This window comes from Peromyscus eremicus, chromosome 16_21 (assembly GCF_949786415.1).
Source record: "Peromyscus eremicus chromosome 16_21, PerEre_H2_v1, whole genome shotgun sequence".
NCBI classification, from domain to species: Eukaryota; Metazoa; Chordata; class Mammalia; order Rodentia; family Cricetidae; genus Peromyscus; species Peromyscus eremicus.
In genome coordinates, this window is record NC_081432.1 from 17205113 (window position 1) to 17229689 (window position 24577).

At 47.7% G+C, this 24577-nt stretch overlaps 1 protein-coding gene across 3 annotated transcripts in view; it reads right to left on the reverse strand.

Annotated features, from left to right (window-relative positions):
• Positions 1 to 218: 218 nt before the first annotated feature.
• The window catches only part of Rhobtb1 (Rho related BTB domain containing 1), an 80329-nt gene continuing 55970 nt past the window's right edge, over positions 219 to 24577 (reverse strand). For all 3 annotated transcript variants that reach the window (XM_059281305.1, XM_059281307.1, XM_059281308.1), the window contains 6 exons: positions 21375 to 22345; positions 19345 to 19463; positions 12192 to 12342; positions 5939 to 6027; positions 2981 to 3086; positions 219 to 2458 (listed from right to left, as the gene is read on the reverse strand). In XM_059281305.1, the coding sequence (XP_059137288.1) occupies positions 2289 to 2458; positions 2981 to 3086; positions 5939 to 6027; positions 12192 to 12342; positions 19345 to 19463; positions 21375 to 22345 (1606 nt within the window). In that variant the 3' untranslated portion in view covers positions 219 to 2288. The remainder of the gene's footprint in view (positions 2459 to 2980; positions 3087 to 5938; positions 6028 to 12191; positions 12343 to 19344; positions 19464 to 21374; positions 22346 to 24577) is intronic.

The following is a 24577-nucleotide window of genomic DNA, read 5'->3' on the forward strand; positions in this document are numbered from 1 at the left end:
GTCCGAGAAAGAGCAAGGTGGCACATACCTCATCTATACGTTGGCCTGGGGTTTTCCACTGGAAATAACCACAAATGACAGTCATTGAAGCTTTGTTAGTTCAACACAAGCTCCAGTGGTGAAGCACCTTTGGGGATTGATAACTTTAAAAAAGCTATTAAACGACACACGAGGATTTTGCACAATACACAAAATACACAAAACTGGAGGCATTTTTTTTATATAGCTAAACAATTTTATTGGCTTTTTGTGAAATAAAAAACATGAAACAAACCACCATGGTTAAAGGCTAATCAGTCAACCAAATGAACCGGCCACTTGGTTCCAGCAGCTGTGAAGAACATGAGTGGGTATTATTGCTTATGCCCCATGTTCATGTATGTGTCTGTTATGTTTTGGCAAGAGTACAATCAGATGGAGCTTTGGTTGTTAAAATTCAACTAGCACTACTCACTGAAAACACAACCTCTAAGATCTGAAGGTGGCTATATGCCGTTTCTCCCCGAGTCCTGACATATAACCTTCCCATTCTACCTACTCTTTCTGTCCACTAGTTATTCACCCTATTAACAAAGTAAAGGGGGAAGGCTTTATCAGCCTCCCTCTTCCGCTGCTCCCTCTCTACCATGAGAGGGTGGTGCATTCCTGGGTCTTTCTAAGCTCTTGTATCTGGTATGTAGTCATGCCAGAAACAAATGCCTGCCTGTGCTCTACACAGATTTTCAAATGCATATGGCATTTGGAGTTTGAACTCGACTGTCTTCTTTTCATCTTCAGAAAAAAAAACTAGAAAACAAAAACAAACAAACAAAAAAATCAATAGCCCTTAGCATCAGTAAGGTGACCTCCCAACAGGATGAGCCCCAGTGTCTAGCACACAGCATCCCAAGGCAGCTGTGGCGCTATGACTCTCTAATGGTGTGTGTGTGTGTGTGTGTGTGTGTGTGTACACGCGTGTGAGTGAATGTGTGTACTGTAACATTTTAATCTGCCGAGGGGCAATGATGTTGATGCCTCTTGAGAGCTCCCCTGCTCTTCACGTTCTGTACTAACACTGAACTTCCCAAAGGACACGGGGTCAGAACTACCTACCACACAATAGCACCATTTCCTAGGCTCTTGGGATTTGGCTCCTTTCACTGCTGGAGAAAGCAGGCCCCGGCCTCCAGCTTTGTGCTTTCACAGGCTCTGTGGGACTGCTGTAGAAGCAGGTGGTCTGCCTTGGCCTACTTGAGTGGTGACCTGAATTTTCCCTGGGAAGAGTTAAAAAAAAAAATCCGTGTCTTTACAAAGTGAAGTTGGCCACGGGTGTGAGGGCTGAGGTGCCAGACCTGTAGACAGCGGGACGAGTCTTTTCCCCTTGGCTCATCTCTGTTCAGGTTCCCAAAGGGTTTGCCAGTAGAAGCCCAGCAAAATCACAGGACACTGAGAGCCACCAACCCTGACACAGCCATCCAGCAGCAGCACTTGAACTCTGTCGTCGGTACCCAGGTCTGCCAGCCCATCTTGCCCCTGATGGCACTGGAATTTAATAAGCCCTTCTGATGATTAGGAGAATTATCCTCTTGAATCTAGACAACTTAAACAGTAGGATGTTTGCCCTCACCATAGTTTATATGGCACAGATAACCATATAATTACTAGCACTTAAATAGAAAAATCTTGTAAATAGGTAATTATACCAATGTCGTTCATCAGAACAAAGATTAAGCGCTTCCAGCCTGTACTCTGGGGGGATTTCAGCCCAACCCTTTGCCTCACAACAAAAAGATAACTCTGTAATTATGAATAATGCTCTGCGGTGGTCACGTGGGGCCGAGAGACTCACGGGGCAACTTCGCGGTCAATGCGTGGCCTATGAAATTAAAGTAATACACAGTATTGTCATTGCAACGAAATACAAGAGACCATATAAAAATACTTTCCAATCCGGAATCTGAAACGTGAAAGCTGGATTTGTTTGTCTTTGTATAAAAAGGAATAAAATAATGGACTAAAGTGTATTAAGCTTCCTAACAAAAAAAACCAAAAACAAACAAACAAACAAAAAACCCCAAAAAACAGGTATGGGTTGAAGGAATGCGGTGAGCCAGTCAGCTTCCTTTTATGTCCAGGCTCAAGGATGTCGAGCTTGTGCTTTGATCCTGATGGAGATAAATGCACACAGGTGGAGAAGCCAGTGCCCCAAACCCTAACCGCGCCGATGGCTAAGGAGACTGGTTTCTACGGTAGGTAGAGCTGTCAACAGTGGAGGTCGCCGAGAGGAGGACTGTCCCCCTCTCTCCTCTTCAGGCGACAGCTGGGGACGAGTGCCAGAAACACCACTTTCTCCTCGAATAGTGCTTCTTCAGCGCCAGGTCCTCCTTCTCTCGCTCCCTCTTCACACGCTGGTAGTGGTCTTCCTCCTTCAGGTACCACACGGGGGGCCAGCGGTGCCGCTCAAAGTACTCTTGGTTTTCTGGGTGGGGGGGGGAGGAGAGGGAAGATAGTGTCTGTGATTCCTGCCGCCCCCTGACTGTCCTGGATGCTGAGTCCCTGTCCCATGCTCCTCATAAAGCTCCCCACACCCTGACGTGGCAGGAGCTATGAGCAGGGCTGTCTGCAGATGATGACGTTAATGTCTGAGATGTAAAATCCGGGCTAGAAACAGAGACCCTGAACCTCTTGACTTTCTCCAGAGTTTGCAGCTTGGCCCTGCTTGTCCATCCGTAAATGAGGGGAGGCCAATTGCTAACTGCCTCGGCCTGCTCTGCAATGGGCCCCCTGAATTCCAGTCCCTCCTCCATTCTCCAAGGGAGACGTTCTGCAAAGAGAGCCCCTAAACTACGATTCTTTGGGTCACATCACTTGCATATGTGACCTACCACACACTCAAGAGGGACTGACCACACAGTGCCCACCGTGTCTGGTCCCTCCCAAGGCTTTGGAAAGGGTAAGGGCTGGACGGCGGGAAGCGCGCATGCACACTCCCGACTCTTACCTGCTGACTTGGATTTGATTTCCTTGCGGAACTTGGAACAGACACTGTTGTAGTTGGTGCAGATGTGGTGTAAACACCAGGCGGCTAGCTGGTTGGCGTTGTGAAACTGCAGGAAAGAGACCAAAGTGGGGTCAGGCTCTGCTGAAGCAAGGCAATGAATGGGCCAGTGGCATGGCTCAGCAGGTAAAGGGGCTTGCTGCCAAGCCTGATGACTGAGTTTGATTTCTGGGACTCCATGGAGGAAGGAGAGGCCTGACCCTGGCAATTCCTCTGACCTTCACAGGCATTCAGTGGCACACACACACACACACACACACACACACACACACACACACACACTAAATGTTACGAAAATTTAAAGCAAGTCTACAAAGAAATGAGAACTATTGTGAGGGTGGGAGAAGGGAAGAGAAATAAAAAAGCCTGTAGAACTAATACAACAAAGCTCTTGCTTCGACCTCAGGGTTCTGACTTTGACTGTGGCTCTGATGTCAGCCAAGTACAGTGTTCACGTACTTTCCCTCACTGCCTACTGAGATAGATGGTCCCCAAAATAAACACCATATCACAATCAGAGTTTAAAGTATGCCCGGCTGTCCTGCCCGGCCTGCCCCTTGGCCCTCTGGTGATAGGTGGCCGTGCATGCCCTCTGGAAGGTACCAGACAGAACGATGCCATCTCTGTTTAGGGAGCCTTAGCAATGGAATACTCCGTGTCACATGTCAGAGCTTAGCTTGCTGGGGCCAAAGATCGAAAGGCAAGAAGAAAGACAGCGTGCCACAGCTGTCTTGTACCTGCCCTCTGGTTACGTAAGAGCAGGCGTGTGGGGTGTGGGTGAGGTGGGAGGATTCGCATGCTCCATCAAGCTTTTCTGAGCAGCTGCCTGGGGAGGTGGCCGCTGAGGTCGAAGTGATGGCCTGATGTCCCCAAACCAGATGGTCCACTCCCCCGGGTCTCCTTGACCTGGCAGGACACCCTTGCCCTTCTTCACTCATCCTGTGTATTTCTTTGGCTAACGGGGAACCTGGGAATGACAGTGTGGTTCTTCTGAGGCTTGGCTCTTCATCCTTTAAAAGCCACCCCAGGGAGGCAAGAACCCACAACCCCAACCATGGAGGTGGTTGGAGGCTGGTCCTTCAAGCTTTTTCTTCATGTTCAGTTTAACTCTGAACATAAATTTGGGGCAGTGGGGTGCTGGGAGGCAGTTCACCAGCTCAGGGAACTGGCTGCATGACTTGTTCCCTCCGATTTGAGTTCAGTGACTCAGTCTTGGTGTCCACAGTGGGAGAATTTACACCATAGAAATTAGCAAGGGCAACAGATCAGGGTTCCATTATATGATAAACCCTCTTTGAGTTGAAGGCTAACACATGGGCTATGATACAGACATCATGCTAACTTCCTGCCAGGGTCTGTCAGGGCTTGGTAGTAATCATACCACAGCCTGTCACCAGTGTGTAGGAAGACAGGGAGGAGCCAAGAGGGAAGACAGAAAAGGTTACATCTTTACTTCCAGTGAATTGCCCAGTAGGGCATTCTGAGTCATTTCAATTTCTTCTACGCAGGATACTTATGGATAGAGTCCAGTTATAAATTATCCCTCAAATTTGGGGAGCAGGTGTCTCCAAAGACCTCCAGTTTCAAATTTTGGACAACTAGTTCTGACGAGGCCTTGGAGCTTCAACCATGCATCCACCCTCAGCTTTCGGTCTCCACCCAGTGGGTTTTCAGGTTGGGTTTTAGGATCTGTGCTCCCACTTCCCTGTGGCTGTGGGGAATCTGCTGCCTGGATACACTTGAGGGTCGTGCCTGGGACTCGGGAATCACACAACCAATACTTGTCAAGTCAGAGGGAAGTGGCTGTCCCAGCTCCCAGCCTACCTTCTCCCGGTGACCCGAGCCATCACCTATGGCCACACTTGGCTGGGCTTAGCAGCACCTGCTATAGTCCCGCTACCTCTTCCTGAGGCCACCTCCTCTCCTGTCATTGGGCAATGTCCACTTACATGGCCTGACCTAAGACTGAGTTCGCACTGTCCTTACTGAGAGAGAGCAAAGGGAGCCCGACTCCTCAGGCAGAAGGGGAAAGAAAAGTGAGTTCAGAACTTATTTCTCATTCTCTGCCCCCAGAGTGTAAACTACTGTTGATAAGTCCAGGCTGGGACTAGGTCATTCTGCCTACATACTCTGTGGTGCAAGAGAACTCCCATCTTCAGGGCTTTTTCTTGAACATTCTTTCTCCCTTGATTCTCAGTCCGTAAGGTTGCGAGGTCAAGGTTTGCCATCCTTGTGTCTTACGGATGAGGAAGCCAAGACAGAATTTATCTTTGTGTCTAAACCTTTAGTTGGATTTACCCTTCTCTGGAAGAGGTGTGTGTGTGTGTGTGTGTGTGTGTGTGTGTGTGTGTGTGTGTGTCTGTGTGTCTGTGTGTCTGTGTCTGTGTGTGTGTGTGTCTGTGTGTCTGTGTGTGTGTGTGTGTATCTACATACATGCATGAATGTTTGTGTAGGGATCGTGGACACCAATAACAACAAACTGATCTTAGAAAATTCCAGGGGACCTTCAGCAAACTGTTCATTTACAGGGGGACTTACAATGCTTTTTGGAACTAAAGCCAGTGAGTGGTCCTCTTACACATGAAACCACTGCCTCAGGAGGGTGAGGATGGTACTGGGGAAGGGGTCCTTGTTCTTTCAAAGGCAGCCTGGCAGGTGGAAAGCTGACTGAAATGTAAAACTTTCTGATTTTTTTTTTCAACATGAAGGCACACCTCTGTGACATCCTTATTTGGACAGATGGGATTTTTTTTTTTTTTTTTTTTGAGCTGAGGATTGAACCCAGGGCCTTGCGCTTGCCTACCACTGAGCTAAATCCCCAACCCGGGATGTTTTTATCGGTATTAAAGTGGGCTCGTGGGATACATAACAGGGATGGAAGGTAAGGGCCCACAAACGTACCTGTGCCAGTTCCAAGTAAGAAAGCACTTCACCATCGATGCCAACTCCACTCACAGCGGCCTTGGTGAGCTCCTGGACAGCATGCTGCTCTGTGAAAGAGAGGGCAGGACAGGGTTAAACTGCCCACCCCAAGCCAGACACCTGGCCTGGAGGAGCTGGTTTGGGCCACTTGAGAAAAGAGGAGATAGTAGGCACAGTTCTGGGAAGACATTGGAAAAGAACCCTGGGCTGATTCCACTGGGTGGCCTATCTGTATCCAACCAAGACACCTATGTCTCCAGGACCTCTGGTCTATGCTTCTAGAATAGTTAGAATTCTCCAGATCGTCATGACCCCACCTAGGATGACAACCACGGGCTATATGTGACTATTTAAACTCAGATAATTCATACTTAGCTCCTTATTAAGCTAAGTAGCCCTGTTAAATGCTCAAGAGCCATACATGCCTACCCCCTTGGAATGTGCAGACAGAGGACACATCCATTGCTGGCAGATGGTTCTACTGGACAGTGTGGTTCTGGGAAGTCTAGCATGTTTATAGGCTACCCCTAACTCCAGACACAGTCCTGTTTGCGTATGTCTTAAAGGCTTGTTATCTTTTGCCAGCAAAGACTGAACGACAGAGGAGCGAGTCTACTTGGGGAATTGAAAACCGAGGATGGAGCTGAGTTGGCAGAGCGCTTGCCTAGCAGGCCTGAAGACTTGGGTTTGAGCCCCAGCACCACATACATCAGCTGTGGTGGTCCACACCTGCAATCCCAACACTTGTGAAGTGGAGGCAGGAGAATCAGAAGTTCAAAGTTGTCCTCAGCTATACCCTGAGTCTGAGGCCAGCCTGGGCTACATGAGACCTCAATGAACAAAATGAAATGTGTCTCGACAATTACAGACAGATCAGCCAAAGTTCTATCTCTTGGAATATAAAGATGGCGAAGGCCGTTGGTCCTAAGTAACAAAGCTCCAGTTCGAGAGAGACATGTCTGCTTTAGGGCCTGTGCCCAGCTCCTTCCATTAGAGTATAAATTGCGGTTCTGAGGCTGGGGTGACTGTTTCTTGCCTCTGCTTGGGCAGTTTCCAGCCCCAGGTTAACATGGGTGTGTGAAGTTTTCTAACTCTCTACGATGATAGCATCTGTGGGGTGCTGGGGTGACTCCCTGCACTGTAGGCTGACCACTCTTAGTTTGTGGATTCTCTTTACTTTGATTGTAGGTTTTGTTTTTATTTTTTAATGAATTCAAAGTCCGTGTTCATCCTGCCACAGGCCAGTTCACTGGTTTCCCAATTGTGTGTGCTTACTTTGTGCCTCTGTGCTCCATTCTGGTAATTCTTAAGCTATTTCAAACTTTTTAATTGTTATTAAATGATGAAACATGATTGGTACTGGACACATGTAAGACAAGCAAGCTTAATAGATAAACATTTTGTGTATCCTGACTGTCCCACTGGCAGGCTTACACTCCCCACTTTATCTGTCTCTTTTTAAGCCTTCCAATCCCTTGAGATATAACAACCTCAAAAACAAGCTTACCATGGCTTCTACAGGTTCAAGTGAGAGAAAGGAACCACCGCAAAGCTCTCATTTTAACCCCAAAGATAGAAATGATTAGGCTTAGTCAGGAAGGTGTGTCCAAAGCCAGGATAGCCCCAAAGCTAGCCCGCCAGTTGTGAATGCAAGGTAAGCCCCTGAAGGAAATGGAGAGGGGCTTGCTGGTGGTCTGGATAGAAGAGCAACCCAGCTGCATCATCCCTCCAGCCACGCCCACTCCAGAGCAAGGCCTCCTCCAGCCACGCCCACTCCAGAGCAAGGCCAACTCCAGCCACGCCCACTCCAGGGTAAGGCCCACTCCAGCCACGCCCACTCCAGAGCAAGGCCAACTCCAGCCACGCCCACTCCAGAGCAAGGCCAACTCCAGCCATGCCCACTCCAGGGTAAAGCCAACTCCAGCCACACCCACTCCAGAGCAAGGCCAACTCCCTTCAGTTCTACAGAGGCAGAGGCTGATTTGTGGGATTTGAGGAAAGACCCTGTCACCAGAATAGATGAATGGAGGCAACACAGTAAGTGCTAATGAGGAGCTATAATAAGTCACTCAGAAGTTCCAGTTGAGGTCATGGATGAGGACTCCCTAGGTAAGAGACCCTCAGCATGAAAAGAACAGCCTTGTACTGAAGGCGACACCACCCAGGGCCTGCAGAGGTAGAGAGAACTCCTCCCGGCTGGCTTCAAAGTATCAAAGGACAGCCCAGACATCTTGTGGGGGGCTGAGGCAGCTGACGGCTAGGCTGAAGTGAATCTGGGCTAGGCTGAAGTGAATCTCTTTTCTTTGAGGCCTTCCCTGTTCTCCTAAGTTCCCTAAATGGAACAGCAAAGCTGGAGGGTAGAGCGTCTGGCCACAGAATGATATCCTAAGTATTGGAAGCCCACATTCCTAGCTTCAATTTCTATTGCTGTGATAAAACACTCTGACCCAAAGCAGCTTAAGGAAGAGAGGGTTTATTTGGCTTACAATCCCAAATCATGCTCCATCATCTCAGTGAAGTCAAGGAGAACTCAAGCAACCAGTCACACTGCATACCGTGGCAAAGACAATGGACTTTGAATATTGTCTATAAACTCTCTGGTAAACGGGTGACAGGGTTGCGGGGTTAACTCAGTCAAAACCCTTGCCAGGCAAGCTTGAGAACCAGAGTTTGGGTCCTTAGAACCCTTGAAAGAGCCAGGCTTTACGGCAGCTGCCTATAATCTGAGCAATGGGAGGCAGAGACAGAGCATCCCTGGAGCAAGATGGCCCGCTAGACGACTCAGAGCTGGTGAGACCCGGGTTCAGCAAGAGATCCTGCCTCTAAAATGGAGACTGATCGATGGAGGTACCTGATGTCAACTTTGGGCCTCCACATACGTGAGCACACACAGGGATGAGTACCCACATACAGGTGTGGCCACACACATGCACACATGCAAGTGTACTGCATATACATACAAAAAAAAAACCCCACAAAAGAACTGGTGGGTTTAGGGGGATTGACCTCAGTTTTGAGAGAAATTCTACTGTGGGAAAATCAGCATTAAACAGAATCCCCACGCTACCACGTAGCCTCCTATGAAGAGAAGGGTCAGCCAGTGAGCCAAATGTCACTGTCATTTGATCAGAAAAAGCTGCATCAGCTGTTGTGACCTTGAATCCCACCACTTTGATCAACTACATCCACCAGGACCCAGGCATGAAGACTGCATTATGGCTAGAGGCTGAGCTGATGGGTTAGCTTAATTTTTATTTTTTTAAAGCAATCTTTATTAATTTTTTTGGTTGAAGTTTCTCCACTGTCTAGAAGTAATGCTGTTTTAACAGACTGTAGCTTGCTGTCCATGTAATTTTAATAATTCACTGAGATACCAGGAATTTCATGCTACCGTGGCCTGGGGCTGACCCCTCACTGTCTGAGGTGTGCCTACCTACCGTGTCCGGGCATGCCCGCCTCCTACCTGGCTCTGTGTTCTTGAGCCCACACACTTGTTTGCGCAAGCTGATGCTTTCTTTGATACGGCCCTACCTCAGCTGGACAGATTCATAGAACTACTTAGAGCTAAATTTCCAGGCAAAGTCATCTGGGCTCTCTAAGTAACAGCAGATGTGGATGGTTGATCGTGACTGTCAACTCCGCAGGCTCTGGGAATCACCATGGAGACACACTCCCGGGTGTGTCTATAAGGGTGGTTTGGGGAAGGTCTGACCATGGTGGGAAGACCCCCCCCCCTCCACCTGAGCGTGGTGGTGCCATCCTCTGGGCTGAGTTCCCAGACCGAATGGAAATGAGGAAAACAGATCCCTACCGTACAGTTCTGTTTCTGGGACGCAGATGCAGTGTGACAGCTGTGACCCCTGCCGCCCGGCTGAGATGAAGTGTGCCCTCGAGTCCTGGGCCACAGCAGACCCTTCCTTCCTTTAGGTTGTGTCGGTATTTGTCACAGTGATGAGAAAAGTGACCAAAGCAGCGATATTTCTTTTTGAAATGTATTTAACACTGGTTTGTAAAGCGTTTCCAGTCTAGGAACAGAGGCTGAAAGATGCTGCGAAGATAGTCTAAACCAGTGGTCCTCAACCTTCCTGATGCTGTGGCCCTTGAATCCAGTTCCTCATGCTGTGCTGACCCCCAATCATAACGTTATTTTCGTGGCTACTTCAGAACTGGAATTTTGCTACTGTTACGAATCGTAATCTAAATATATTTGGAGACGGAGGTTTGCCAAAGGGGTCTGGACCCACAGGTGGAGAACCACCAGTCCAAAGGCTTTGCTTAGACTCTGCACACCAAATACCGTAGGTGACTCAAGGAGCTGTGTTGGGAAGGTATGTGGATCAGTACCAGCAGGATTTTATAACATCATGCAGGAAGACTGGAGTGAGTTCCCACAAAAGCTTTCTTAGGGCCACTTAAAAAAAATCTTGCACGTTGAAATCAACCCCATGTTATCAGTGTCCGATTTAATCTTTAAATAATAGCACTACTGTGCTGACACTGAACACAGACCAGATGCAACATATTTGGTTCCAAGTTACTTTTTGTCTATTTAAAAAAAAATCAAATTTATCTTCAAAGGACCTTTGCATAACCTGTGTGTGGCTACCTGGGATTGCAACTCACATTTCTGAAAAGGGAATTCTCACCGCAACTTCCTGAAGTTAATGTATGAAAAGTAATATATTCATTTAGATCTATGGCTTCAGTATATTGGGGAAAAGATTTTTTTTTCCTATTTTGCTTGTTCGTTCATTTTGTTTTTGTTTTTGTTTGTTCTTTGTTTTTTCGAGACAAGGTTTCTCCGTGTAGCCCTGCTGTCCTAGAACTCGCTCTGTAGACCAAGCTAGCTAGCCTTGAATTCAAGTAGATCTGCCTGCCTCTGCCTCTTGAGTGCTGGGGCTAAAAGTATGCTCCATCATCACACCTGGGTACAAATTCTTCCTTTTAAATTGGGGAAGAAGCAAGAAGAAAAGAGACCCTTATTTCCAGGTAATTTGTGTGTAGGAGGGCAGAGAAATATTGAAAGTCAGTGCCAGAAGGTATAGAAGATATTGAATGGGCTGGCCTCCTCTCTGCTCATTGACTTAGCTATTCAGTTTTTACTAACAGCCTAGTGGGCACAGACAAGTCTCCCAGCGCATGAGGAAGACCAGTAAACGACAGCGTGTCTCAACTTTCCCTAGAATCAAGAACCAAGCAGGTATAGGGAGACGCACCCAGCCTGCTGACCATCACCTCTGGGGAAGGAAGCATGAGGCTTAACATTTTCAAATAAGGGATTTTAAATGCATAGATATTCCACCCAGACCTGATCCAGTTTACACACTGAACAAATGGAGAAGTTACAGAAAAGACTTCTGAAGCTAAGCCAAATCTTTTTTTCCCCTCCTCCTGAAATGAACTTGACAATGTCAGAACATTTTCAGAAATAGCTTTAAGAAAAAGAGCAAGCCTGGTGGCGGCGGTGGTGGTGCTCGCCTTTAATCCCAGCACTCAGGAGGCAGAGGCAGGTGGATCTCTGTGAGTTCGAGGCCAACCTGGTCTACAGAGCAAGTTCTAGGATAGCCAGAGCTACACAGAGAAACCCTGTCTCAGAGAAAAAAGAAGAAAAGAAAAAAGAAAAAAACTGATCAAAACCAAACACATAATGCTTTCTGTGTGCCAGCCAGTGTTCTAAGGACTTCATATATTTACCCAGTTAATCTTCACAGCTTGGTGGCAGCTAATGTACCCATTTTAAAGAGAGAGAAGGCTGAGATGCAGAGCTCAAGTTACACAAAGGACAAGTCACCCTTGGGGGAAGCCAAGGGCCTAGGATGGGACCCTGGGGAAGCTGGCTTTGGATCCTCTATTCTCTGCCACTCTTGTGAACGTTCCTCCCTCAAAGGCTACACCTCTGCACAGGATGTGTCATGGAGTAATGCTGACCCATTGGCTTGATTTCAGAGTTTGTGGTCCATGTAAGATTCAGCATGTACCTCCAAAGCCAGGTGCCCACGATTGTACATTTACACCTTCATTGCCTAACGGGACCTATCACAGGGGAGTTTACGAGATGCTCCTTGCCTCAAATTAGGCTGACTGACAGACAGGGCTGTCTTCTCCCACCCGCCCAGGACTGTTCTCTTTGGAGTGATGGACATTAGCGTCTGATCTTTATTAGCCATCACATATTTTCTTGGAGTGTGATTTTGACCAGCGTGGCTATCAGACACCAAGTCACCAGCCTTACCTACGAGTGCAACCAAGTGTGGCAGGCAAAATCTGTTTGCCAAGGCAATTAACTCCAGGGGGTCCAGGTCCAAGGTGGGCGACAACTGCTTGGTGTAGAGGTATTCCAACACCGCCTGCATCGACATCTTGTCTATATTGGGGAGATGCACCTGCAACAGTGTACAGAAGGCTCAGTGCTGCTGCGGGAACTGGGGACTGCCCACCTGCCGGCTAGGGGTCTTAGAAACATCCCCACCACGTGACCCAACCTGAGGCACTGCTCTGAGGCTGTGCTGAGGGGGCCTTCGGTATTTACAGCTGTCAACCTAACAGCTTGATTTGTAGGTGACAAAAGAGTGTTGCTACCTGACAGAGCCTGGGGTGAAGTCTCTTTATTTTTTTTTTTAAATGGCTATTTGGGCCTATAAATCAGACAAATGGGACATTACGGGCCCTCCCTGCCAAGAACCTGAAGAGACTCCATTGAGGAGAGAGAAATCTTCTGGCAATGTGACTCGGATGGGAAGCTGTTAGCCAGACTGCTACAGACAGGAAAGAGCCCCTTCTCCTGGGTGGCCAAACACAGGAGGATGGCCACACTAGCTGCACAGTGCCGCGTTGCATTCTGATGACCCTGAAGCATCTGCCAGCATTCTGTCTGTTCTTCAGTATTTTCTCCCACAATCACATGGACCAGAACTGCAGATATAACACTAGGTTTCAGCAGGTCTAGAGTAGCCAAAAGACTCCTGGCCTGGTACACCTAGAGACACAGTTTTGGTTGGGTGTGGGTGGGGCATTGACCCCCTGCGGACTGCCCACAGCCTCTGTCCCATGTATCTGGAGCTATTGTGGTTTTTTTCGAGACAAGGTTTCTCTGTGTAGTTTTGGTGCCTGTCCTGGATGTCACTCTGTAGACCAGGCTGGCCCTCAAACTTACAGAGATCCGCCTGGCTCTGCCTCCCTAGTACTGGGATCAAAGCCATGTACCACCACCACCACCACCACCACCACCGCCACTGCCCGGCCGTGTTACACTTTCTGAGAGGTCAGGGAATGAACAGAGGCCTCAGTCCTGTATGGTGGAGGGGGCGGGAGGGGGACGGTGGGGGGAGCGCAGGTCAGTGGGGATACACACTGTATTTCAGATCTTCACTAACTCCACCAGGTGGTTTGAATGAAAATGGCTCCCACAGGCTTGTAGGGAATAGCACTATTAGGGGGGTATGGCCTTGTTGGAGTGGGTGTGGCCTTGTTGGAGGAGGTGTGGCCTTGTTGGAGGAGGTGTGGCCTTGTAGGTGTGGCCTTATTGGATAAAGTGTGTCACTGGGGGTAGGCTTGGAGGTTCCAGAAGCTCCAGCCAGGCCTAGAGGCTCACTTGCTCTTCATGCTTCCTGCCGGTAAAGATGGAGACCTCTCAGCCACCACTCCAGCACCTGCATGCCACCATACTTCCTGCCATGACAATAATGGACTAAACGTCTGAACTGTAAGCCACCCCCAGTTAAATGTTGTCCTTCACAAGAAGTACCATGGTCATGGTGTTTCATCACAGCAATACAATAAAACTCTAAGATACTCCACAGGGTGGGGGACTGACATGGTACAGAATGGCACCCCTTGTTTTTCTGACTGGAATGTTACTTTAATAGGAGCTCCTATGCCCAGCTTTCCACACACACCGTCTAATATCACTCTTACATCTGGCCTAGGAAGAAGAGACTATTAATTTTGCTATTTTGTGGACAAGGACGTAGCAGTCAAGGAGGCCAAGTTTTGTGTCCAAGGTTGTAGAGTTAGTCGGCAAGGACTGGGATTTAAACACAGGGAGTGCAGTTCTGAAGTTCACGCCCTGCAATGCTCTGTAACCTGGAATCTCCTTATGGCATTGCTTTGGGTTGCAGAATAATAAAGCCCTGGACTGCACAAGTAGTTCTGGGAACTAAGGTTCTAATTTGAAAGGATGAACCGTTGTAGACTTCTTAACTCTCGCACTTAACAAAACAGAATACGGCATAGAAAAAATACATATATACATAATATATATGTATGTATATATCTTTATGTAAGTATATATGTATTATGTATGGTTCCATCTCTCTGTATATACATGATTGCATCTGTGCTGTGGGATTAGTCACTTCATATATAAACACACATGAAGAGAGGATGCAGCAAATGCACCTGCCCACACATGCCTGTATCTCCTTCATCGTCTACGTGGGCTCATGGATGACCTTTCCAGAATAAAGCTATTGCCACTTTGGAAGTTATTCTCCTGGCAGTCACTGGCCACATCAGAGAAGGACTATCCTTCCAGGTAGAGTTGTTCTTCAACATGCCATGAGGAAGGCTTAGAAACAAGCTCCTAGAAATACTAAGCAGTTTATCCCCTGCTCTCAGACACAGGCATCGAACGAAAACCATGATGATTCCAGTAAATAAGCACCCGGGTTGTTACTACCGCCCATCATTCCAAGGCCCCAGGACAACCCCTGCGGTGACAGGATGTGAGGAGTCAAAACTGATAGGATCATCTTAAAATAGCACGGAGCGAAGGCTGTCATTTGCTGCTGCTGACACTTGGCCCCTCTCCTGTCCCTTTGGTTTCCAGGACAGACTGTGACAACCCACGCTGGTCCATCTGTGATGTGCCAATGTTATAACGCTGCTCATCCCCTTCACCCGGCTATGTGACACAGCAATAACATATTTCAATGTACATCTAACCTTGGGCATACTTACGTGTTTGCTTTCACACACATATATGTTTAAAGGCATATACATTTATACTACACCAATAACTAACTGACAGAAGCCACAGGCTCCTCTATGTGTGTAAACACACAGTGAGATTTCATCTCTAGAATGGTGTTTGGATTCATGGGAAATTTTAGGTATGTGGGAATTTTTAGGTACTTGAATGCTAGGGTGCCAGACTTCCATATTTAACCAAGTTTATAGTAAAAGCATCCGTGTTTTATAAGATGTTAAGAGCTATAATCGTAGATGTCAGGATAGAGAGCATGTGCTATGGGGATCTGCTCTTTCAGAAATGGAGGTATGCACTGTGTCCTGAGGGGATAGAGTAAGAGTGTGTGGGCTGGCCCAGAGGTATGCCAAGATGTGGCCTGGGGGCACACCAATAAGTACTGGAGCCTCAGTAAGTCACCCACTCTTTCTGACCCTCAGGTTCCTCATCTGTGACTAGGGAAGAATTCAGAACGCACGCTGGAGTTACTCCTTCACCGAGACTGGGTTTCGAAACCTCCCAGGTTACCTTGGCTTGCTATGCTGAGTGCTTTCCGGGCTGTTCAGCAAAGACAAAATAGGCATTGGGAATACAGATGTGACTAGGGACATCCTAAGTAGAAAGGAGTTGTTTCTGGAAACAGGAGACCAGACTCCAGCATCCTGAGAGCGCTCTGATGTGTATAATCACCAGAGACCAGCTGCTTCCCTTTCATTAATATGACGTCAACACCTTTGAAGTGATGACTCATTTGGCCGGTCATCTTAGGGACCCCTTAGGGGTCATCAACAGAGGAGGAGAAACACAAAACACTTTCATAACATGTATTTCCTCCTCATTGCTGATTGCTTTTTTATAAAACAAAGCAAAATCCAAATCCTGTTTCTGTGATCTCTGCACTTAGAAGTAACCATCTAACAATGGGGAGATCTACTTACAGCCCTTGAAAATAACCCAAGTGCAGAGCCACAAGGGACAGAACACCATGTCTCCAACCTACTTACTCAAGCCACCTCCAGAAAACCCTGGAATGACCAAAGAGGAGGAGAATGCTACCCCCAATCGATGCCCATATTCTTTAGTTGGTTTAACATTGTCATTGTGAAGATTAGCTCAGACCATTAGGCCCCGTCATTAGAGCCTGTCTCACACAGAGCAAGCACGTATTCTAGAGCTAGCCCACTCCTTACCATAACCTGCCAAACATTTGAAGTGAACTGCTTGCTGAGTACCTCAGTGGGAAAGAATGAGACTTACTGCTACACTAAAAGTAACGAAGGAAAAAAGTAAAATGGAAATGTCTCCTTCTGTATTAAATGAAAAATTTAATCTAACATTCATGGCTCACTGTCCTCTTTTCTCGATACACATGTATAAAGGTCCTCTCTGTACCCCGCCCCCACCCCCAAATGGGCTGAATTTCAGGGGCTAAGTCAGAGTTCCCTAAGACAAAACAGACTTAAAAGATGACCGAGAAGGGCTGGAAAGATGGTGCAGTGGTCAAGAGCACTGGCTGCTCTTGCAGAGGTCTGGAGTTCGATTCCCCGCACCCAGGTGATGGCTGACACCAGTTTTAAGTCCAGTTCCAGAGGATCTGACATCCTCTTCTGACCTCCTTGGGCACTGCACACAGGTAGACATCACATGCAGGCAAAACACCCATACACAAAAAATAAAAATAAATCTTAAAAAAAGTCAACAACTTTAAAAAGATGACCTAGAAAGGCTAATTCCCAAGGATAAGGGTGGAGTACAGCTCTTCCTAGAGGATTTTGTGACCATTTCCTAAGGCTCACTTCTATCTGTGCCCACTGCTACCTCCCTGTCTTAGATTCGAAGATGGTCTGGCAGCTTCTTTGTTTTGTTCTGTTTTTTTTCAAGATGGGGTTTCTCTGTGTAGCCCTGGCCATCCTGGAACTTGCTCCCTAGACCAGGTTGGCCTTGAACTCAGAGATCCACCTGCCTCTACCTCCTGAGTGCTGGGATTAAGGCCTGGTGGCTGGTAGTTTTTTTGTTTATTCTGGAGCTGTTTACAGGACAAGTGTCCTTACTCCCAGTGAGAAAATTTAATGGGGGTGACAACATTTGCTGGGTGTTACCTATACTCCAGGCACGGCACGTGCACTTCCACACTTTGCCTACCCTCAGGAGAATTTTCGCCCGTCATTCTCATCTAATAGATGAGGAAGCAGGTTTAGAGAAGGCTGGCCACTGGCCCCAGGTCACAGTCACACTGAGATGCGAGTTCATGAACACCTCTTATGGTCTCTCTTAGGAACAGAGGAAAGGGACAGGAAGCGGAAATGTCAACAGCGGATGGCGTTGCTAGGGCTCAAGGAATTTTGGTGACTCCGTTAGTGGTCGTTTTTTTTTTTTTTTTTTAAATCCCCCAGTGGCTGCAGTCTCTGCCTGTGTTACTTTTAGCTTCAGTCCTGAGAGGGGAGGGCTGGGACCTAGGTTCCTTTCAGAACCCTGCTGAACAGGTGGCCACTTCCAGTGGGTCGATCACCGTGTAAGGCACGGTTGCTCGCGCTCACACTTGTAAGTCAGGTGTGTGCTCACACGTGCTGTGCGCGCCGATAGGTTTTGTTTTGGTTACCTCTGCTGCACATGTTAATCTGGAGAGATTAGAGGTCCCTTCTGTGAAGGGATAAAGGAGATTAGCATCCCTTGGGTCAGCGCTGACACTGTGTTGCTCTGTGCCTGGGGTCCTGACCTCGATCGTTAGGCTTCATTCGCATAAAGGCACCAACAGCAGGTGTGGTGGGCTAGAAAGACGAGGGGTGCACACCAGAAAATGCCAATCACTGGAGGTCAGATGTGGGGGGAGGGGGGCGCTACCCCAGTCTTTCTTGTAAGAGGGCAATACTTCCATCAGCACCAGTACCAGCCGATCTGTGGTGGCTAGCATGGACTAAACGCTCAGGAATTACTGTATAAACACATCTCTCTTACACATCTCACAACTACATCCGGGTCACGATTGAGTGCTTTACCGAGGGAGACTCAGAGTGCAGAAGCCACTTGTTCCAGGCCATCCAGCCTGGGGGTGAAGGTTTATGTTTTGGGTCACGGGGCGGGGGGGTGAGGGGGGGCTTTTTTGTGTAGCTCTCATGTACCGAGATGCCTTCCTTTAAACGTCTCATACCTTTGAGCGCCCAGGAGGGAGGTTTAGCCAATCAGAGGACTTCCTGGTTTCCTAAGGATGCCGGGAGAGGCTGCTGGGGTAATTGTTCCGGAAGCCTTCCCCTCAAAGGGCAGGGCTCCTTTCTGGGGTGAGATTTCGTAGCAGCTGCTGTGCTGTTTTTCTGGGAGCAGGAGGATGGCCCAATGACCTTCTCAGCCCCAGCCATTCCTGCCTTGTGATTCTAGGATTCTCTTTCCCTGCTTGGAGATGCAAATGCAGGCCCCTGGGGCACCGTGGGAGTGTTCCCACTGCACCCCTGGGAGAACCCCTTTTGAAAAGTCAGCCTTTGTTTGTAGTGTTTCTTTTGAAAGTTGGGAGAGATGCTGAGATAAGCAAGGCTAGCCCCTAAGGACAATAAACTTGATGGGGTGTCCCCGTGTTGTGTTTTTTTTTTTTTTTTTAGAAAAAAAAAAAAGATATTAAGGAATATTACAAGACTCAACAGAAGTGCTTGCTCCACCTACACTTGGTTAGAAAGGCTTGCATGGATTTTCTTTTCTTTTCTTTTTCTTTTTTTTTTTTTTTTCCTTCCAGCAGTGTTCGTACAAAGATAAAGACAGTGTCTTCCAGATACTGCTTGAGACATTCTAAAGGTCTTTCTTTGGGAGGGTAGGGCCCGTCTGCTTCTGCTGGACCCACACACTTTGAAAAGTGTGCCCAGAGCAGTGAACACTCAACCAACTCTCATTTCCTTATACAAAAGAAACACTTCTAGTCCCCCTGCCCCCTGCACCCCCCACTCCCCACCCCGGCAACGTGGAAAAATCGGGGCTGAGCCGCAAATGCTGTGGCTCACAGCTGGACCTCAGGGATCACTAGGGACATTCATCAGGTTGCAGGTGACATGCCCGAGGCACAGCAACTGGGTTGGGCAAGGTCTCCTGTCTGGCTAAGGACAGTGCTGGTCCTCCATTGACTGAGGATCTTTTTACTCCCGCAGACTTCTAGAGGACAGGCTTTTGTACTCGTTTTTGACACTACCCTGCCTGTCTTGTTGATGTTTGTTAGAAAGTATGGCCAGTCATGACTCTTTAGTGGAAGAAAGGTGTATGAGTGCATCCTAAGCACCTTGTGTTCTCACACTAGTGACCAACAAACAGCCTATAGACACAGCAAGGTGTCTTCACACTATGACACTTCACACTAAACCACAGCCTGAGCAACTACTTCCTGGAAGCTGTTCAAGGGGAATTGTCTGGCTACTTAAACATTCCGGGCTTCCAAGGCACGTACCTCACTGTTGGCGCTTTCCACAAAGGACCCCCCAAACATGGCGGCCATCCACTCGCAGCTACAGATCAGCAGTGGTTTGTGGGCACTGATGGCTCCATCATCCAAGGTGAATGTCACATCTGCCAAGGACGGAGGAAACAAAAGCGTGAGCCAATTTTCCCAGGGGTTTCACCCCCAGCCTTCTGCTCCGTGTACATCCATCAAGCTGTATCTCTCACTCCCTCTTCCAGGTTTACTGATCCTACTTCAATCCGTACTTCCGACACATCCAGCTCCCACAGCAAAGAGTGTACCTTGAAAAATTGCACGCAGGATCACAACACAAATTCTCAGGGCCGGAAAGTAGTAGAAAGGAGAGGATTATCATTTTGTGCTTTAGATTTGGGGTTTATACAGCGTTTGACACATTTACACATACGTATGTCTCATAGACACCTTGTATACATAGCCTGTAAGTAATTTCAATCAACATAAGACATAGTTAATTGTTTAATTTACTGTGCATTTGTAAGATGACCTTTTAAATTAACATTCACGATTACTTCTGTATCCCTGTGCCCAGGGACTGGGATAAATGTTTTTACTTTATTCCACAGGGTGACATTCAAAAAGTTGGAATTTGGAGCATTTGGGGTCTTAGATTTTCAGGCACTAGGGATAGATGTTCAGCATATACAAGACTTGTCCGTCTATCTCTTGTTACTATTTGGCCGCATGTGCCCTAGTTACACCCCCTCTACATACACACACTGTGTGTGTGCGTGTGTGCATGTGTGTGTGTGTGTGTGTGTGTGTGTGTGTGTGTGAACTGAAGGTAACACTTCATTCCCAATTTCTTTATCAGGAAATTCCTAAGAACAGCAACAACTTAAAAAGAACTGCATCATGATTGAGTATAGCTAAGAAAATAGAACAATGTACTGATGCCATCCATTATCTAGCTCAGATGTCTCAGTCACCCCTGAGTGACATGCCAGGGCCTCCCTTTCATAAAGGAGTCCTATGTGGACCCCCATTCTTGCTTGGCTCTATCTGGGCAGTCTTAGCGAGGGATTCAATCAGATTTAATGTCTCCCAGTTAATCGAGTACATATTTGCAACACATTCTTTTCAGTAACACTCAAGAGCTGCTTCCACACCATGGCAACCAATGTTTGCAGTAAATGTTCCCCACTCCTTGCTTTAAAATGAATAGTGTGACTCAGTATCAGGTCACGGAATGTGTAGTTCCATGGCAGGGATTATGGGAGACAAAGACGAAAACCGAGGGAGCCCAGTCAACAGAACTCAGGAAGTCAACGTTGCAGAAAAGTCCACTTCCACCCACACCCGCACACACGTCCCGAGACGAAAATTCTAGAATAAAAATAGTACACATGTACCAGACAGACAGAACCAAGCAAAGGTCAGTAAATCAGACCGGGTGCAGTCTCTAAGGAGTGTGCTCATTTGGAAGGGCACCAATGGCTGTGTGTGGCATAGTTGCCCGAGATGAAAGAAGAAAGAGCAGGGCTCAGGAGTGCAAGGGCACAAATCAGGCGGCTGGGGTGTGGCAGTGGTTGTTGTTGGTGGTGGTGGTGTTGGTGGTGGTGGTGGTGGTGGTAATGCAACTTGTCTCTGGGACTTCAGTGACCTCAGGACCAGACATCAATGATGCAGGGACAATGGAGAAGAATGGGACAATGGACATTGGTCATGGAACAGATCCCGAAGCCAGGTAGTTGGAGCTTCAAGCCCCTGGAGGGAGGCGCAGGGTCACCTAATCTACCCTGTGCACTGGAGATCGAGTGACTAGGTTTCTGGAGTGGCAAGGCTTGAGTTCATGACCTCACTATTACCACTTAACTGACTTAGTGACCTGGCTTCTCAGTCCCTTGTTTCTCAACATCTGCAAGGTGGGAGGACTACCTCTTGGGTCTGATATTATCTTTATTCGTTCTCCTGCTCAGTTTAGCTAGCATTTGATCATCCCCCCCACCCCCCACCTAGCACAAAGGCCTTGCTTGATGGCTCCCTGGGGCCCTGCTCACCTGAGAAGGTGCCCTTGCTGAGACACTCTTTGATCCGATTGGCTTTCCTGACATGGAAGGCTTTTGTGATCTCCTGGTTCATAAAGGCTTCCTTGTTCATGATGTTCTCCACCATCATCCTCAGATCGAACATCTCCAGGACCTCGGCCATCTGAGCCAACCCCAGCAAATCTTTCTCCTTCTCATCTAGCTGCCCAGTGTAGAGGAATCGTAGCAGGGTCCGGAAAGGGCCTGACTGCATCGATGGGTCCAACCTGACAACGGTCACTGGGCCCACCCGCTTAGAAATGGGGTTGACCCGCACCTCTTTGTGCATGCTGACAAATCCCTTGCTCCAGCCAGACAGGGCCTGTGCCTCAGAACCTGAGGCCTCGGTCTGCAAAGCTAGGCTCTCCGGCAGGTCCTGGCCTGAAGATGCTCCTGGGCCAGCCTGAGGGGTCCTCTGGGGACTTTTCTTCCCTTCCTCGGCTGGACCAATACCCTGCATCCGCCCGTGACAATCCCTGCATGGCACCTCCTCACCAGCTCCCCCACCCCAACTGGGGGATTCTTCACACTCCATTAAAAAAAGGTCGTAGAATTTGGAAGAAGAGGTAGCGAGGTAAATGCGGTGCGCGAAGATGTACTCCTGGTCCTGGAGAATGAAGAGGACGTCAGCGCATAGAGGGTTGTCCAGTAAACAGGCAGCATCGCTTGTCCCCGTGGACGAACACTCGGGGACCTTGATGACCGGGGGAGGGGCTTTCGGAGGTAGGAAGGGCGCCTGAAGCAGAGGCTTCTGGACTTTTTTCAAGTGGGATTTCCAGAACTGCAGGTGCCGGCGGGAGATGAGGGCTGCGCGGATAGCATTGTCGAAGACATCCTTGATGCCGAACTGGTCAAACACGCTGGTCTCGTAGTAAGGGATGCCAAGTTCCTTCGCCACCTCTCGGCCTTTTTCTGGGGGCAAAATGTCACCTCTCTTTATGGGCCTGAAATAAGAGAATTAAAAAAAAATACACATAATCAACTTTCTTTTAAGGAAAAAAAAAAAAGAAAGGGTGTGGCATCTAAATTTCTAAATCCCTAAAAGTTGAATTATATAACTAAAACTTCATTCACTTCTTAAATTTTTACATCTAAAATCCTGCAAGGGTCTTGAAAACTCATCATCAATGGACATTCCAAGATAAAGGATTTATGACTGTAAAAAAAAGCGTATGCTGTTAGTAGTAACTATGGTAACAAAAGGATTGGCCTTTGTTACCTATGTGATCTTGAGCAAGTTGTCTAACCTCTTTAAGCCTTGGTTTTCCAACTTTGGAGAGCATGGGCCCCTGAAAGAAGAGGTTTGAATGCGATAATGAATACATTTAGCATTGTTCTTGGTGCTTGATAAAAGTTATCACTGCCAATGGCCACCTTCATCGTTGCATGCTTCATTTTTATAACTTCATCATGCACCCCCCCCCCCCCCCCCCCGCACTATCTGAGTGTTCTATGGAGTACTGTTTTCACTCTGTAGTGAGAAGAAACAGAGGCAGGAAGTTTAATTGGTTTGCCTATGGAGTATCTATAAGCTACTAGAAATTTCTACTAAGTGGTTAGTGTACAGGCTTCCCCACTCTTGGTTCAGTGATCCATGTCCAGTGGCTTCTAAAGTCTCTCTGTTGCATTCATGAGTCCTCTTTCATATATTCCTCCCTTCCATTTCCATCAGGCCTTCATCGATCTTTTCTTTAGACCGGTATATAAGTCTCTTAGTTGGCCTTTGTGGTACTTTGAATGTAACTGGCCCCCATAATCTCATAGGGAGTGGCACTATTAGGAGGTGTGGCTTTGTTGGAGTGGGTATGGCCTTGTTGGAGGATGTGTGTCATTGTGGGGGTGGGCTCAGGACACTGTCCGGCACAAGCCAAGACATAGCCAGCACCATGTGGATCTGTCTGCGCGCCGCCATGCTCCCTGCCGTGATGATAATGGACTGAACCTCTGAAACTGTAACCGAGCCACCCCAATTAAATGTTTTCTTTTTAAGAGTTGCTGTGGTCATGGTGTCTCTTCACAGCCATAGAAATCCTAACTAAGATAGCCTCTCCTCAGAATCCACACTTAGAGCTCAGAGTTCCACCCCTGCAAGAAAAGTACTAAAATAATAGCAAGGGTACGGCTGAGCCTGCAATTCTGTGTTACTGTCTCCTGTTCCCGCAAAGCCAGTGGAACAAAGCCCACGCCCTTTTTTGGTCTGGCACACAAAACTCATTTACAAGTTAATCAGACCCAGGAAGGCCAATATAAGCACTGCAGTGCTGGGCTTGTGACATAACCGGGGGAAGGTTCCAGAACTGACAAGATGTGATCTGCTACAGTTCCGTAAGAAATGCACGCTCGATTCCGACAGACGCTCTTAAGCAACTGATCTGAAATACTTCGCCTTTGACACCAAAAGTCACACGCTTCCCAGGCCCTGGTCCAGGAGACCAATGATAAAAGTGGATGGAATTTGGATTTGAAGACCAGGGGGGAGGGAGGGAGGTCACACCTCAGGGTGCTGACGAGAGTGGAAAGACCCAGGGAAGAAGGTTCAACTTTAGGCCTCTTCCTGTGGGCCCTGTGTGAACTTTGTCCTCGGGGCTGACTCGAAATTTGCTAATTGATTAACCCGAAGCTTGGCTCCAATGCCCCACTTTGTGAAATCCCTAAGTCGCTCCCTATAAGGGACTGTCCTGTCTGCTACTTGGCCGGTTCTGCTACCCTCTGCAGTCACCCCCACACCCAGGTGATTCTGAACATTCCATTTCTAGTCCATGCATGTAGGAACAGAGGGATTGTGGAGACCGAACATGAAGTGCTTTCCAAGTTTTACCCAGGATGCCTTTGGAGCACCAGAAATCGTCTGAAAGTATCTCAAAGGTTGTCACTGCAATAAGCATAAAAAATGGGGTCCAGAGAAGGTTTGTGGTCAGCCAACTGGGTAAATACGGAAGCAAAGCATTGCTATCGGAATTTGGTGGGAGTTTTGCCCTTCAGCAGAGAATATGGGTGTGAAACAGACAAAATTGTTTTATACAAGAGTAACTTCTGAGGGCACAGGTTTTTACGAATTCTATTTCTTTCCAAAATTGGTATCCGTACTGTGGACACAGTAAAAAAAAAAACAACAAAAAAAACCCTTCTAATTTGTTTTATTTTAAATTCTGACACTTTGTTAACATAAGGATTAG